Here is a 17,360-nt window from a genome sequence, read left to right as displayed (position 1 = left end):
AAAAATAGGGATTCCATTTGTGATGAAGACATTTTGCCGCATAGGCCTCAGACTCTATAAAGGTTATGAAACTCTTCATTTTAACTTGGTACTGGTTTTGATTTTCAGTTGGGCTGGGGTTTTACTTCTCTTCAGTGTGAGCCTCTTATTTATGGCAAGAAAGAGGGTGCTCTGAAGGTGAAAGTCTTTTCTCTCTCTGTGGAAATTGGAGAGAAGGGAGGCCACAGAGGCTGAATACCTGACTCTGTTATATTAACAGCTGTTTCTTCTCTCCTTGCACAGCATCTCCCCTAACCTGGAGCTGGAAGCTCTGTTCAAACGACATTTTACTCAGGTGGAGTTTTATCAGGGTTCAGTCCTCAATCCACATGATCTTGCAAGAGTCAAGGTAAGAAGGAAGAAGTGACTTCTGCTTTTATTCAGTCTAGGGGGTGTGTGACTCTGGGGTGACAGGACATGCCTCCTGACCTGGCCAAGAGTCCCTTCCAAAGCCCTTAGAAAATAAATCAGATACTACCAACCTTGATATCACCTTTGCACTGGTCCCAGGACTTTGTTCTGCTGGCACTTGGTGGACCAGCTATGAGCAGTCCATACGTGGACTGCTTGTACATAACATGCTAGACATCACTGGGCCCCTCAATATCAGCACTGCTAAAGGAAGCAGACCAGTTGTGTGGACTCAGTGGTCTCATATGACATAGCAATCAACTCATCCCCATTTTGAATACTTAAATTGGACTCAGCGTAGCTCTGAAATCTGTTATTTATATCAGGAAGGAACATGAAGGATAAAGTATAAATAAAGTTTACCCAAGCCATCAAACATTTTGAGCTTCCTTTTTTTCCTCACCAAAGACTAAAGGTGCAAAACTAAGCATGTAGCTATCTGGCAGCACTTGGTAATGGGCTAGTCTTTCTGTCTAGAACCTACTAAGTTAGAATCTCCTTATAAACACACCTAAGACTAACAAGGGAAAGGGATATAGCAAAATGGCATCCACTACTGTACTCATTTTATATGGATTTTGTAAGCATGTTCCATATTTTCATGCCGGTGGGGATAGATGAATATTCTGAATCCATTGACATCTCAGTGCTTACTGTGGTCACTACATAATTCAGTAAATAATGTAATTGGCAAGCATGAATAAGCCAAAAGAATTTGGGCAAATTCTTTGCTTTATGAAAGAAAGAAAACTGGAGACAACTTGTGACATACCATGGAGAAAACCATGCCCTCCCACCAAATGCAGAAGTAGTCTGTCGTGAGCACAACATCCCAAGTAGGACAGACCAGAGCCAGCATGGGAATTCTTTCGCTTACAGAGTCTAGTTACTATTATCCAGACACGATCCAAGTTATGTCTAATGTGAAATCTTATGAGAACTTGGGGGAAATAATTATTGTCCATGGACCTGATTTAGTTGCAAGCAATTCTTAGCACAACTTGTGATCCTCTCAAAGGAATAAGTCTCTGTTGGCACATGTTTAGCTAAGTCTTTAGGTTGTCTTTCAAGGTCATCTGTAACATACCATTTCAGACTCAGATTTGTTGTCTTTTGAATATCTGAATGCTAACTGAATACTAAACAGTACTGAGCCGTTATCTGAGTTAGGGCTCTCATTTCCTCTTATTCCACATTTAAGATGTGAAAAAAAGGTTAGATGAAGGACTTAAGAGTCTAAATTTCTGAATCCTCAATGACTCAGTTAGCTTGGTAGCCTGAGAGAAGGGGTTTCACCCACCTAACACCACTTCCCGATTGGAAAAGTTGGGATGATGGTGCAGATGGTGGGGAAAGGAGGTGGAGAGGGACTGAAAGCCTTAATTAATTGTTACCTCAAGACAGAAAGCTTCTGTGTAAGAGGCTATGCAAAATGAAAAGTGTAATTACCAAGGTACACGTTGTCCCTTCCAGCAGCAACAAGATGAAATGTTTATACCATAACAAGAACTTGCAACCTACTCTTTTGACAAAAACTATAATCTTTCAGGATTATTATTTTTTTCTCTTCCTTGCAAAGCACCAGGTTCCCCCAGAGCTGTCAGCAAAGAGAGGCCGCAACCAAGGATGGCTATTCATATTTCTGTGTTCTGTGATTTTCTTTGGTGTCTTAGATAGAGTCAGCAGATGCGTGCCTCATCCTTGCCAATAAGTACTGCGCGGACCCCGACGCTGAAGATGCCTCCAACATCATGAGGTAATCTCAGGGAGGCGGGGAGGGCTCGGGGCTGGGTGCTCTGTGGCCGCTTGCTGTTCTATTGGGTCCCTCTGCAGAGCACTGTCTCTGCAGGACCTGCTTTCCTCATTAGCCACCTTCTAGCTCGCCACCTGCATAGGCCCAGGGTGGGGGGAACTGAGGCTGTGATGGGTGCAGAAGGCAACACAAGGCATTGCCAACCAAAAGGTCAGCCTTAAAAGATACGAGGGCTCACAACCAGACGTGGGGTGCAGAACTAGCAAAGGAAAGATAGATTTCACTGGGAATATGCCTAAACTAGGGGGGCCTTTTGGAATATCTGGAAGTGTTCTTGGTTGTCATAGTTAGGGGACAGTGCTGCTCATGTCTAGTGGGTAGAGGCCAAGGTTACTACTCAGCATCCTACAATGCACAGGATGGCCCCCTGTAGCAGAAAACTGTCCGGCCCCCAATGAGGAGCCCCATGTTAGAGCATCTACAGCACACTCATTAATATCTCCCACAAAGAGGGGTTTGTTGATCAATTGGCTTGTTTCAACCAGTTTCCCCAAACGAAATCGTTTTCTTTACTGAAAACCTCCTCAGTGTTTGAATACTCATATGAATTTCTAAGGTAATGTTATGTGGAGAGTTTCTCAAACCTATTTGACTACGGTCCCCCCCACCCTTTTTTTTTTAACAGAACGCCTCCTGGTGGGGGTGGGGGAGGGGGAGTGGCGGTCAGTCTTTGGAAAACGCTCCCCAATGCCTTTGTTGTCAATAGGCTGGGCCCATCTAAGCCCATTTTCAGGCCAACTTCTGCTCCTTATTGTTTTTATCATTTCAGGAGAAAATATATTCTGTATTTTTCTTCACATAGACCCATGGGGTCTTGGGGCTATGCGGTGACCAGAAAGATAAGATATTTTGCTCCAGACAGTCAAAGCTCTTTTTGGATTCTTCTTGACTGGAGCATAAATTGCAGAGTAGTTAAGAGAACTGGGAGGGGATCCTAAAGAGAATCTTCTGGAGAAAAGATGAACTAAGAGGAAACATTTCACTCCCACTAGATTCCCAGGAACTCTTGGCGAATTGTGAACAGCCATCCTTTGGGTCTAGACCGAGATTCCCTTCTCCCTGCAGCTTGGTTTCCTGTGTCCTGGGAGTTTACCTGGGGCGGAGGCTAGGAAGTTGCCTTTGCACCACTACAGTGCACGCCTGTCCTTGGCTTGGCTTTTCCTCAGTGGGGTCATGAGCTTTCCCATGAGTGAGGGGGCGGAATTCCTCTGGAGCACGTCCGTCCTCCTCTCAGCACCTGGTCTTTGTATCTGGCAAGTGACATCTGGCCCAGTGTGCTCTTTCTGCTCACTTTTCTTCGACAGTATGCTTAGCGCAGTCATCTTACGAGAGTCAATGCGCAAACTCCTGTAGGCACAGGGCTTCCCAGGCTGCAGGGAATTGGTGGAATGGGGACCTGCTGCCACATCTGGGCCTGTCCCCTAACCAGTCACAGCCCCAAAGTGACCACAGTGGCCCCAGCCGAAGGTGCCTCACTTGACTGTTTCCTTGAACTAGGATTTCTAGCCTTCACATTTTTGTGTCATTTAAAGTGACAAAATTGTAGCTTTTTAAGAACACTGTTTTTCAAAATGTCAAATGGAAAACCAAAAGAAGATGAAGCTTAATGTTTTGACCCCATGGAGAAACTTGGGGCTGGTACTGCCTTTTATTTTACTTTTTTAAGTGAATAATTGATAACAGTTTCGAAGTGGGCGTTTCTTTTCACAATATTCTGTTTAAGCCCTGATGACAGTAGGGTTAACATGAAGACATATAGGGCACCTTATGCCAAGGCATAAAAATGACTGAACAAAGGTAGTATCAGAAGTGTGATTGAGCCATCCATTAACCAGAATCAGAACTAAGGCCCAGCCAGCAGAAGGAAGTGGGAAGCTCAGGGTTAAAAAATGGGCTCTGTTTTTCCCTTATTTGTATAATCCTCCTTTCTCCTTAGTTTAATGAGACCAATCTGCCCCTTCTGAAATTAAAATGTCAAAGATCCGTTTGAAATGAGCTAATGCAGAAAACTGGCTGATGCTGTGAACTGAATTCCGAGAGCTGACAGAGGCTCAAAGTCCTTGAGTTATAAGCAGGGGCCAACACAACACTTTTTCAAAAATAAAATGAAATCCTTCAAGTGTAAAAGCCCAGGGTGAATTTGTGCCGGGAGAGGTTTCTGCATGATCCATTTCCTAAATTCACAAGTGGTCGCTTTTCAGACAAAGCTGCTTCCTGGCTGCTTTCTCTCCATCTTTGCACAAAAAGGGATGAAGCGTAGAGCGCTTCCTGGTGGGAAGTTTGTGGGGGTGGTCATGATAAACGCACTTGCATTTCTGATTAGGCTTAGGAGGTGGGCCTTTTGTGGAATTCCATTCTTTAGCCTTCCTTGTCACAGAAGGAAATGTACAATGTCACCTCTGACAGAGTCGGTAATGACAAAAACCATAACTTACACATGGAGAGAGCTTTTAATGATTTCAAAGCATTTTCACATCTGGTTTTTCATGTGCTGCTCATACCAAAGCCTGTGAAATACATAAAGCAGGTACCCTTGCCCGCAGTGTCCAGATGAGGAAACAGTCACAGAGTGCCCAGGGATTTCCTGAAGGTCACCCCGTTTGTTAGTATAGCAGCTGGGACTAGTATGCAGGTGTTTCTAGTCCTCTGTTCCCAGCCCCTCCCCTTTCAGCATCGTGATTGTTATGGGGAACAGAAGGGAGGGCTGAGATGGGGGCAGGCAGTGGTTAATACTAAATATGGACTGAGAGCAGTTCGGGGGAATTTTCCAGCAGACCACGACCTCCGCAAGGCCTTGGCACTTATCTAACCGGCATCAAAATCATCATCTAGATGCTATTAACTATCAAAGGCTGAGTCATGGATCCCCTCCTAAGAGTCCTGCTCAGAAATCATTTCTGTGAGAGTGGCCATGTGTGCGTGACAATTAGAATCATTTGTCAGGCTGCTTGTCTGATTTGTCACGTTGTCTCATGTTGTTGGAATATTGAACTCAGAGCAAATCATTTCTCGGCTCCTCCCTAGGGTATGTGAGATGGCAAACCTCCGTTGGCCCCACGAGTAGAACTTGCTTTATTTAGATGCCTAGGTAGGCAGTAAGCCCGTGACACGCTGCTCCAGACCCCCCATGCCTAGTACACACACGTTGTCATCATGGCATCACAGGATCTCTTTCTTCTTTCATGTCTAAGACATGGTCTATGGCCGCTGTGTGATTTCCTTTTCACACGACCATGGGATATGGTGGTGGAAACACAGTTTAACTTGGCCCAGTGCCCACAGCCCCTCTGAAGGCCCTGGCTGCTGGCCCCATAGTCACTCCATTTGGATGTAATCAAATTAATCTCCCCATCAGACTCCAAGGGTGAGGCAGAGCCTGGCTCAGCTTTTGTTCTCTTCTCTTTCAGAGTCATCTCCATAAAGAACTACCACCCGAAGATAAGAATCATCACTCAGATGCTGCAGTATCACAATAAGGTAGAGTAGCAAGCCTGTCCCAGGCTCAGAGGTACAGGCAGGGTCCAAGCTCTCATGAGTGTGAGGTCCAGCTGCACACTCACGTGTGTGCATGCATGTGCACACACACCAGTGCCATCCAGAGACCTGGAGAAGGAGGAGTGATGGGTGAAAACCTCCCAGAACATTTCTTCAGTCCAGACACCTTGTTTGCAGGTGGTCCCTGGAGGGAAACTGCTTCACGTAGTGACTCGTTTATTCAGGAAGCATTTGTTGGTCCCCTGGGTTCAGAAATATCCATATGCCCTTAGACTCCACTCCAACAACCTCCGTTTCTGTGTGCTGCACTCATTTCTTCCATCGGTATTTAATGAATACCTACTATTTAGTGAGCACTTGGCCTGACTCCTCCAAGCCCACATGGAAATGGTATGTGCTCAGGGATTTTGCAGTCAAGGTGAAGAGTATCCCAGGTGAGTGAGGGCACTTTTCTCCCTGAGACCAGGTGAACTTGGGGGGGTGGACCGTGCATGGGTGGAGAATGTGGAACACAGAGTTCTCAAACTCAAGGTGAGAATGTACACAGTTGAATTCAGGAAAACAGCTGGCTCTCCAGAGATTAAACATAGAGGGATTTTCCTAGTGTTACAGTTTAGGGGGAATCAGAAAGAAACCCAGTGTTGGAGTCTATGCTGTTTTCCTTATGATTCCTTCTCCATAAACCATAATCCTGTGTCTCATTCAGGGGCAGTACTCCTTTGCTTGGCTGTCAGGAGACTCCAAGGAAAACAGCTTTGGGGGAGGGAAGGTGGCGTCTCTCTGTGTTTGATGTGGAACCAGTTATGAGAAACTGGAGGCTGCTCAGTACCTGCCGCCAGGTGTCCTGTCTGGACAGAATGACTCCCTGCTGGGTTGTGAGTGAGGGTTTGTCCCATCTTATGGGCCATATTCCCTACAAAATAGGCAGTCAGGTGACCCAGAGAGGACTCCATTCTGCCAAATGTGCCAGTGCCCTGCCATTATTTCTTAATTGCTGGCAAGCGCTGTCCCCCCTTGCTGTGTGGAAGCCCGTCAGAGGTATTGTGGACCGGAGCCTGCTGGCAGTGACTAGGAGGCTGCCCACGGCCCACTGCCGCCCAGCCCTCCCAGGTGGTTCCCCTGCAGACTGTACTGGGCTCCAGCCAGTGGGTTGGGTGGTGGGCACCCAAGGTCACAGTGTCTTCTTTGTCTCTGGAAAACCCAGGACACTAAAGAGAAAGTGAGGATGTTGGTAACCCATCAGCACCAGTCTGGAGAAGTCTTTTGACAGCAGCCCCTGTAGTGGACGTGAAGATTATGAACAAGGCTGTGGCTGGTGAAAGCTCTTGAGGCTGTGAACTCTCCCTCCTTCCTCTGTGATTTGAAATTTCAGTTAGTGTGGGAGTGCCTTAAGCCATTGTTTAGATTTGGGGCTGAATTTAGATTGAATAGGAAAATGAATGTTGTATGTTTAGAAAGGGATGTCAGTTCCTTTTCTTCTCCTTCCAATGAGTGCTGATACAGCATCTTCAAGGAATTAAGGAGAATTTCAGCTCTGTGATTCTTGTCAAACTCAGAAGTAGTTCTGTGGACCTAGGGTCCAGATGCCACTGGTCAGTATTCACATGATCAGGGCAAGCTGAACGTCTTTTACAGCCTCTGCCTTGTCATTATTCAGAAACAGTGACGAACACATCAATCGACCCATAATTAATTGCTTAAAACACATTTTGTTTAGAACCACCCCAATCTATTTGGGTATCAGAATTAGGAAAAGTCACTTATAAGACTTTGTTCTTGTAGTCTGTGTGAGAGTGAATGGGGGCATAGTGACTTGTCACAGGGCTCTTTTCATTTCCTTTTCCTCTTGTAGAGAAAGAACAGGAAGTCCACTGGTCATTATTTGTCATCTCATTCGTTGTAGAATTGCAAATAGGCGTTCTTCACCTTGCTTTACAATTTTGCTGGTTTTTTAAGATCCTCCTAGCTGCCTTTATAATATTACTTTTCTTCATTTCTTAGCACTTTCTCTTTACCCACAACTAGATGCCAATAGATCTCCATCCATTAAAATTGCTTTCAAAAAAACAAAACAAAACAAACTTGCTTTCGGGAAAGAACCTGTTGCATGCATGTACACTTACATGACTGTCAGCATATTCCAGAGGATACTTGATTGCATAATTGAATACCAACCTTAAAATAGGAAGAACTTCAATTCCGCATGATCTGTTGATGGCGGTCTTCTAGGATCTAGGGATGTAGGGAAGCAGTCTTTTTCCATATAAAACTGGTTCTGACTTTGTCATCATCATAATCTCAGACATTCATGTCATACTTTACAGTTTTAGAAGAGCTTTGACATCCATTATCTCGTTTAACCCTCAGTTAACCATCTGTGCATTTCAGTATCTCAGTGTCACTGCAGACCGTGGGTCTAAGTTCTGTCTCAGACAAAGCATCTCTGAGGAGTATAACTCATGGTCACTTGGCAGACAGTGAACTAAGACAGAACTGCCAACTGCCACCCTCTCATTCAGTCGAGCCACAGGCTTTTGAACCAAATTGTGTTCCTCTGAGTAGGACTTACAGAAGGACTGAGGGTCTCCAAAGTCTATCTGTTTCCCCCAGTAGAATTCAAGGAGAGAAACACTCAACCTCACCATCTCCCAACATGGAAAGGAGATGGCACAGGGTTTTTTCTTATTTGAGTGCAAATGGCTTAAAACTCTTGAAGGAAAGAATGGTTTATGACATCTTGGAAAAATGTCACTCCTGATGATTTCACTATCAATGGATTTTTAAAATGTTCCCAGCAGACTCTAGAAAACGAGATCTTTGTCTATGACCTGAAGCCAAGTCCCAGTGGCCCAATGGAGACAGAAGTTCTCTGAGCTTTCTCACTGTAAATCCTTATACTTGAGCAGAAATGTTAAAGTGTTTGCTCTGAGATGACCTTCTTTCTTCATCATGGTGGCTTCCCCAAAGTTGCATGTGTAGTTAGAGATGGCACTGTGGCTGGAATCTGTTTGTTCTGGTTTCCAGAACAGCCTATTTTCACGTTCCTTTCGTCTCAAACAGAGGAAAACTCTGGTCCTGCCTTAGCAGGGCTGGTTCTCCAGATGAGAGAGGATTTGCCTCTAGACTCCTACATAGTAATAGGCATCTCCCACTGGACCCACATTTTCCTAAAATGAAAAAATAGAGAGTCACCAGAAGCAAACAAGTTGAATTCCTGGGTCAGTCTCCTCTCTTTTTTTTGGGGGGGGTGGAGGGGAGGTGAACACAGTCCTTCCAACCTTTGGCAGGTCCCTGGTGGCTCCCTGCTCCACAATTGGGGAAGATATGATAGCCAAACAAGGCTGACAAGTGAAACAAACTTGACATTTCTGTGTAACAACATGTCTAAGGAACTCAATACCAGATGGGTACATGAGGGACCCAAGACCTCAAATCCTAAAATTGGCACATGGGGATGTGAAAGATCATCTTAAAAAGATTTTTTTATTTGTTTGAAGATGCCATGAAGGTTACACGGTGTCTGTCTGGGGCTTGGACCACCCACATCTCCTTTCACACTTGATGATTTATTTGTTCATGACTTAGATTTAATTTATCCTCATTCTTCTCAGATGATGCTCATGCAGATGAGTGTTTTTCCACTTAGCCTGATATATTTTCTATGATGCCAGGGACATAAAGGGGAAAAAATGGGCTTCTTAAGCCAGTGAAGGATAGGGAGAGAAATGGGATAAAGGGCAGGGTAATTAATGGAATTGGGATGTGATGAATTATGATGTGGGAAGGTCTCTGATACTTAGCTTGACAGAAATTCCCATCTGCTATAGCCCACACATGGGACTATTTTAACTGCTTTCACTGGGGAGGATACAGTCAGCTTTCCCAGGAGTAAACACTGCTGGATCAGGATTCACAAGATTGTTACAGAACAGGATTTTGTAAGAGGGAATTTCACAAGAGTGGTATTTCTGAAAGCCAAGCTTGGAGCCATTGGACTTGGTCGTGGCTCCACAATGGAGTCTTCTCTTTCTAGTAGCCCACCTATCGTATATTGCCCTGAGAGTGAAGGACTCCTCCTTTGTGCTCCTTGTGTTTGCTGATACCTGCAGAGAAATAGTCATTTCAGGGCCATAGAGTCTTGGCATTAGTAGAAGCCTAGAAGGGCCTGACTCAGCCTCCTGTGCAAAGCATAAATCTATCTACTGAGTCTTGGAGAAATGCATACTAAGTTTTAGGGACAAATACCTTGCAATTTTGGAGGTAACTTTCTCCAATTACTAGGCAAATTACATCCTTAAAAACTTCCTTTATAAAACAAGCCCAAAGCTTCTTTCTTATAATAGACACCAGTCAGTCATTCCTAATTCTGGCCCTTGGACCAAAGCAAGACAGGCCTGGTCTCTCCTGGTCACAGCAGCACCTGAGCTATGTCCAGGTAACCATCCTGCCTTCCTGGAGGTGTGGCGCTTCTTCAGGCTGAATGCTGTTGGCTCCTTAACTGTTCTTCAAAAGATGTTTGTTTAGAAACCATGTTTCGTCTTAAAGCCTGTCATTTTTCTCTGGGAGTTATTCAGTTGTCAACTTCTCTTTAAATCTGACTGTTTTAATCTGACAACTGGATCAAGTGCTGGGGAAGTAGCCTGACCAGTTCACAGCAGAAGAGGATATTTGTATATCCCCTGATCTGGAGACAGTTTCTGACTAACTACCGTTGGATTTTTCTGTAATCTGTCACAGATTGGCCTCTTTTGGAGATTTTTAGTTTACCCAAACACTTTTTTTTTTCTGTCCCCTCATATCTGTTGCCAAATAAGGGCTTCTCATTTTGGATTTATATAATTGATTTTTTTAAACCTAAGTGCTGTACTTGACATTAAGGCCTTTTGAATCTTTTCTGGTTGTTTCTTTGGCCCATTTTCCAACTCTGGAGAACTTTTGAGCCTTAGTTCTTTCATCTAGTGTATTATCTCTGACTCTCTGCTTCATGCCACTTAAAAATAATTGGATGATTATGCCGCTGGGTCCTCGTTTCAGGGTCTGACCTCGCTGGTGAATAGGATCAGTCCATCTGCAAGAGATTGTAACATGTCTCCACTGTGACATGCCTGATAATTTAGGGCAGTGCTTCTCAAAAAATGGTTCCTAGCTCAGCATTACCTCGAACCTGTGAGCAATGAAAATTCTCCAACCTTACCCCACCCTCAAAGAGTCAGAACCTGTGGGGGGAGAGGGTGACAGTTTGTAAATCCTTCAGTTGATTTGGATGCCCACTCAAGCTCAGGAGCCATAGAGCAAGAGATCTGGGAAGGCAGATAAAAAAGATATCTAAAATATACAGGCATCTGACAGTCTTAAGGTTTTTCGGAGAGCCAGTTTAGAACAACCTAGCCAGACATTCTAGTAGCACAGGTTGACGTGTCTGTCACAAGAGGAAATTCTCTCTGGACTCTGTTTGGCTCAGTGACAAACCCAAGGGGAAGACTTGGACTTGGTAGATGCAGAAGCAGAGTTGCAGGGAGACTGAGATCTAATGCACAGAAGAGCTGAATAAAGCAGGAAATGCCAGACCCAGGCAAGGGAAAGGAAGGCGGAGTCTGGATGACCCTGAGCAGTTGGGAAATACTGCGTGTCCCAGAGGAGACTTTAAACAATTGAACATTTAACAAAGTAAGGTCTCATACCTGTTTTTGTTTCTGCAGGCCCATCTGCTAAACATCCCGAGCTGGAATTGGAAAGAGGGGGATGATGCAATCTGCCTCGCAGAACTGAAGCTGGGGTTTATCGCCCAGAGCTGCCTGGCTCAAGGGCTCTCCACCATGCTCGCCAACCTCTTCTCCATGAGGTCATTCATAAAGGTAACGTCTCGTCCGATTAGAGCGCATTAGCCCCGGATTCAGTTTGTCGTGGGGTTGAGTAGAGAGCACAACTTAAACTCAAAACAGATCGACGGGCTTTAACCACTCTGGTTAAGGAGAAATTCCTTGTTACAGATTTGGGCACAAGGCCAGCTTTTTTCAAAATTATGTTTTTATTTTTATTTGGCACATCCATGGCCATTAAATGATTGTTCAAAGCACGATCCTCTCTCTTTTTTTAGATAAACCACATGTTTATCTATCAACAAAGCCTCCGCTGTTAAAACAAAAATATGATTTATATACATTCCATATGGCACCAGAGCGCCTAAAGAAAAGAATTATCATTTTGCTCTTTTACATCAAGTGGCTGCTGGACCTCTCACTGTGCGGATAAATGCAGACCATGTGTTTGTGCTGAAGCCCAAACCCCAACAACATAATTCATTTATTTATTTCTGCACAATCAAGGAGGCCAGCAGGGCCCACATGCCATGGTTGTTTGCATGAAGAGTCAAGGGAGGAACTGAGTCCTGGGCCACAGGGCCCTTTACACCACGAGATGGGCAGTCTGGACATACTCATCGGGTGGTCAGCAATGCACCCCCTAGGGTGACTGGGCAGCCTCTCCAAGTCCCCACAATGGCCCCTGACCACTGGACTGACTCAGACAAAGGAAGACCCAACTCTGTCCTCACAGGCCAGGCCAGGAGTGTTTCTAGGACATCGGGTTGAGGACCCAGGACTCTGCTAAGTGGGTTTTGAGAGCTCTTGGTGATCCTTATCCTTGGATTGCTTAGCCTAGACAGACAAGGTAGCAAACCAGCGCAGTAGATCCTGTCTAGACTGGGCCTCCTTGATTTGGTATTGGTGGCCATTAGCTCAAGATCTAGCCTTATATTCCTCTCCCTGTTATTCGTGTATTTACATTCCGCTTCCTGAATTGTTAATGGTTGAGGTAGGAAATGAGTCAGTCACTAGGAGATCCTGCAAAGGGGCCAGAAACTCTGAAATCGAAGGTGTGAACTCTCCAGCCTTTTGCTGCCGTTGTTGCTGCCTCCACCACCAGCGGTCGGGAGTGACCCTGGATGCAGAGACAGGGGTGGGTAGGGAGGATGGGAATGCAGGTGATGAGCTAACTCCCTGTCAGGGCTCACCCTCAGTGTCCGTAAGTTGTGTGACTTAGAATAGGATTTTCATCTCAGAACTCACCCTCTCTGTCCAACTAATTACATTATTTAGCCAATTTATAGTTAACGTTACAGAAAAGAACAAATCATCCTGGAGTCCTTTCAATCACTTTAGTGACAGATGCCTTGATGAAAATATCCTTTACTTTACTATGTGCCCAGAGACCTCAACTCTGCAGAATCCTGGCTCAGACCCAGCTCACAAATAAGGACATTGCTTTTCTTTAAATGGCTCCTTTAATCCAGGCTGCCAGTCCCTGCCTGGATACAACTGAAGGCAGGCAAATAGAGGCAGCAGGGAGGTCTTTGTGGCTGGACCCAGAGACGAGCCTCAAAGCCAGATGTAGCCTGGTGTCTCCCAGGGCTCTTACATTCAACACAAGGAGCCCAGACCAGGATAAAGGACTGTCACCAAGTGAGCTCCTCTGGCTTGTCCAACAAAGCTCTGGTGGTTTCTTCCAGCAGGGAATTACCCACAGGACCAGCACACATGGTCTGGGGACTTGGGCTCTGCTTCCTGGTGTTGATGGAACACGGCCTTGGCAGGGCCCCACCCTACATGGGGCACTTGACATGCGTATGTTTTGATTTTGTGGTGCCTGCGTGGAAACTAGATCTGCCTGTCAAGACAATTAATAAAATGGATGTGACGCTGATCCTTCAGTGTTATTACCAGCAGGGAGAAAAAACTTCTGTCCAAATTTCCTCAAGACCCTAAAGGGCCTCACCTCTGTAGCCAAGGATGTCCCTTCCAGCCCTTGCTAATCCCACTGGCCAGTTCCTATTTAGGAAGAGCCTGCGGGAGAGGCCTCGTCGGGCCCTGGTATAACTCAGAACACATTTCCCTCCCAGGGTCATGTTATCATGTGATTTGTGTCCAGGGCCAACCCCTCCATGTTTGGAAGTAGCTCTTTGAATATGGCCTTCACCTTCTGACATTCAGGTGCTCTTTCTGATGGAATTTGCTAAGGCACTGCTACTGTTGCTAAGTCACTTCAGTCGTGTCCTGACTCTGTGCGACCCCATAGACGGCAGCCCACCAGGCTCCCCTGTCCCTGGGATTCTCCAGGCAAGAACCCTGGAGTGGGTTGCCATTTCCTTCTCCAATGCATGAAAGTGAAAAGTGAAAGTGAAGTCGCTCAGTCATGTCCGACTCTTAGCGACCGCATGAACTGCAGCCTACCAGGCTCCTCCATCCATGGGATTTTCCAGGCAAGAGTATTGGAGTGGGGTGCCATTGCCTTCTCCGTGCTAAGGCACATGACCTGTATATAACAAGTGATATATTTTTTTTTCTTTTGAAATAAGGACAATCTGAAGCACACACTCCCAATTCTGCAGGGTTGTCTTCGTGCTCTTATCTCTTATCCTCTACATTCCAGATCCTTGTTTCTTTTAGGTCATATTAAACACCATAATGAAGCTCTCTTTGGCATATTTTATGTATTTTCTCACATTCCAGGGGTCACAAAGCCTTATTTGGGGTGTTGGATGGAAAAGAGAATCTATACCTGGATTACTGTTTGCAGAAATGGCTTCCTTCTACAGTGTCCCCTGGGTCCTGTGGTAGAGAGTTTATCTTCCATGGGGAGAGGCAGGCCTGTAGGCATGAAGGGAAGCGGGATGAGGCTTCGGCAGGACCTGATCCCTTGAGAAAGCTTAGCATTTCTGGAAGCCAAAGGTGGAGTGGGAGCTCACCCTCTTCCTGGCCCTGGGCAGATATGATGTCTGTTCCTTCCTCCTGTGGAATCCATTGTAACCTGACCCTGCTGAAAGAAGACAGGACGAGACTGAAACAGGAATGATGTATCACAGTAACTGTCCACCAGGCTTTCAGAATGCACGAGGCCAAAAAGCCAAGCCTGACAGTGAGTGTGATAAAGTTCCATGAAAGGAAGAGGGACTGCTGATAAATGGAAGATACCAAAGAGACCCACCCCTGGGGTATCAGAAAATACAGGGGAGCACCTCTTTATCCCTTCAGCAAGGGCACTTTCAAAGACCTTTTGCCCTAGGGTGCCAAGTCATTGCCCCTGAAAGCCTTCCTCTGAATTGATCTAAACTTTTGGGGAATCTGTTTATATTTTTAGCTTATATCTTTGGGGTTAATTAATTCCTTAAGTTTCCTTGTATGCGTGTATGCATGCTAAATCACTTCAGTTGTGTCTGACTCTTTGACACCTATGGACTGTAGCCCACCTGGCTCCTCTGTCCATGGGATTCTCCAGGCAAGAATACTGGAGTGGGTTGCCATGCCCTCCTCCAGGGGATCTTTCTGACCCAGGGATCAAGCCTGTGACTCCTGTATTGCAGACAGATTCTTTACCTCTGAGCCACTGGGAAAGCCCTTAAGTTTCCTTAAGAATTCCTATCTGTTAAAGACTTATTTCTGACTATTTGTCCTTAATTTGCTCCAGTTAACCTTCAAGACATGGCCTGTGTAGTTTCTCGTGTGCTGGGATTTGTTGAACAAATCCACCCTAACTTTATAAGTCAGTACCTTTAATGAAAGCAGCTCAGACTGGTCACTCAGGGGTCTTGTGGCTCAGCAGCTTGTTGCTTATGATGCAGGTGAAGAAGCATTTTGTCCATCAGGACCCAGTTCTCAGCCTTGAATGCCTTGAAGGAGTGCAGGCAAGTACCCTGATTCCTGGGACTTGTCAATATCTATGTAATCAATCGGGCTCAGAACATCCTGTTCATTGACTGCTATCTGATCTCCTACCACCTGCCTGTCAGGTTCAAATGAGTATCTTCCTAACATCTTCTGGACCGACCAAGACAAATGAACTACTTAGCTTATCTGCTGTTGCCTCATCCATGAATAAGTGGCCATGTGTATCCTCTCCTTGGCATCCTCACTTGGATATAATTAAGATCCATTGATTTAGAAAAAAACATTTTTTTTTTAGAGATTTGCCATGTAATATTAAACTTTGTCTTCAAAATATCTGGTTTCAAGCTGGGGCTTGACCTGCTGTCTTTGTGAATTGTGCTATTATTTTTACTAGGATTAGCTGTCCTTGGACATGCTGAATTATGTGTGTGGGTGTTGTATTTTAGAGAGTGATTAACTCTTGATATTTCTTTTCAATCTGTGCTGCCTTCGAATTTAGCATATTTAAATTGTCCTCAGGATCGCCGATAATTTTAACTCTGCTAATCTACCATTTTACACACACACACGCAGAGCCTAAAACATGGTATGTATTCCATAACTTTTTATTATTTGAATAAATTGATTGTGAAATTGGAGGAATACATGATGCACTTCTTTTGTTTTCCCTGTTTTACAAGATTTGGAATTTATGGGTGAAATTTGCTGAAGATTGATTACAGCACAGTCTCTTCTATCACATTGTCTATTTCTGAATAAGGAAGCTAGGGAAATCAGGCCCATGTTATTCAAGTTGTATCTTTTTAAAAAAATACATTTATTAATTTGACTTCACCAGGTCTTAGTTGAAGCATGTGGGATCTTTAGTTGTGGCATGTGGGATCTAGTTCCCTGCTTTGAGGGTGTGGAGTCTTTTAGCTGCTGGACTGCCAGGGAAGTCCCTCAGACTGTATCTTGGCCGAGGTGGCCTTGGCTGTATGTAGAAACCATTTGCTCAGTATTGCCATTGTCATATTGAGATAAACTGTCAGCAGTGCAGAGTCCAAGTACTAACTGTAGCCAAGGGAATTGTTTTTAGTACCTTTATTTTGGGTTATATTTATGTATATATGTGTGTGTGTATGTATGCATGTATAAAAACATTATGGTTTAGGAGATGGAAATAGAAATCAAGAATCTTTAGTAATAGCTAGACTATATTGGGTTCCAACTATGTACCAAGCCCTGTGCTAAATGCAGTATGGGCTTTGTCTCATTTAATTTTCACAAACCACCCAAACTTGGCAATATTATCATTACCTCTGTACAGGGACAGGTTCTGTGGGTTAAGGAAAGTTTAGCACCTTGTGTGAGAATGTAAAGCTCAGAATTGGCAAACTCACATGTCAAACCAGGAATGCTGGTTTCAAGTCCATCCTTGAGTATTTCTAGAGGAAATAAGATAAATGATAAGAGGGAACCTTAGCTTTCTGTTGTTTATGTTATGGGAACTCTTGATTCAATAGAGATTCCCCGGGCACCTACCATATTCCAAGCAGTGTGCTAATAACCCTATTATCCTTATGGCTAAGAGGTACTCATAAGCTTCAAGAAGCTTCTGTTCTGACTGGGATATCTGGGCACATGTTTGCACAGCCCTATCCTGTGGCTTTTGTTGGCCTTTCTCTCTGGTCAGCTCTATAGGGGCAGAAGTCATGGCATTAGACAGGTGAGGGGTTAACTTAGGCTTGGATGAGTCAAGGTGGGAAAATGAACAGGCTCTCAAGAAGGAAATGACATTACACATGGCCTATTTAGGAGGTGAAGCTGATTGACTTAAGTAGGTGCTTCTGGGAGATAGCAAGCAATTCTTATTGGCTGATGGGTGTGTAAGCTCTGGAAACCAGAAGTATTCATCTAGGTGAGGGAGGCATGTGAGAAGCAGAGCTCAACCCTGTGTG

At 44.8% G+C, this 17,360-nt stretch overlaps 1 protein-coding gene across 16 annotated transcripts in view; it reads left to right on the top strand.

Moving 5' to 3' along the window:
- KCNMA1 (potassium calcium-activated channel subfamily M alpha 1) overlaps nucleotides 1-17,360 on the top strand; it is a 772,527-nt gene that overhangs the window by 540,986 nt on the left and 214,181 nt on the right. For all 16 annotated transcript variants that reach the window (XM_044942339.2, XM_025285153.3, XM_025285152.3 and 13 more), the window contains exons 11-14: nucleotides 283-388; nucleotides 2,124-2,206; nucleotides 5,671-5,740; nucleotides 11,458-11,613. In XM_044942339.2, coding sequence (XP_044798274.2) covers nucleotides 283-388; nucleotides 2,124-2,206; nucleotides 5,671-5,740; nucleotides 11,458-11,613 — 415 coding nt within the window. The remainder of the gene's footprint in view (nucleotides 1-282; nucleotides 389-2,123; nucleotides 2,207-5,670; nucleotides 5,741-11,457; nucleotides 11,614-17,360) is intronic.

The sequence above is a fragment of the Bubalus bubalis genome, chromosome 4, assembly GCF_019923935.1.
Source record: "Bubalus bubalis isolate 160015118507 breed Murrah chromosome 4, NDDB_SH_1, whole genome shotgun sequence".
Lineage (NCBI taxonomy): Eukaryota > Metazoa > Chordata > Mammalia > Artiodactyla > Bovidae > Bubalus > Bubalus bubalis.
The sequence above is the reverse complement of the archived record's forward strand: the minus strand, read 5'-3'. Positions and strand labels throughout refer to the sequence as shown.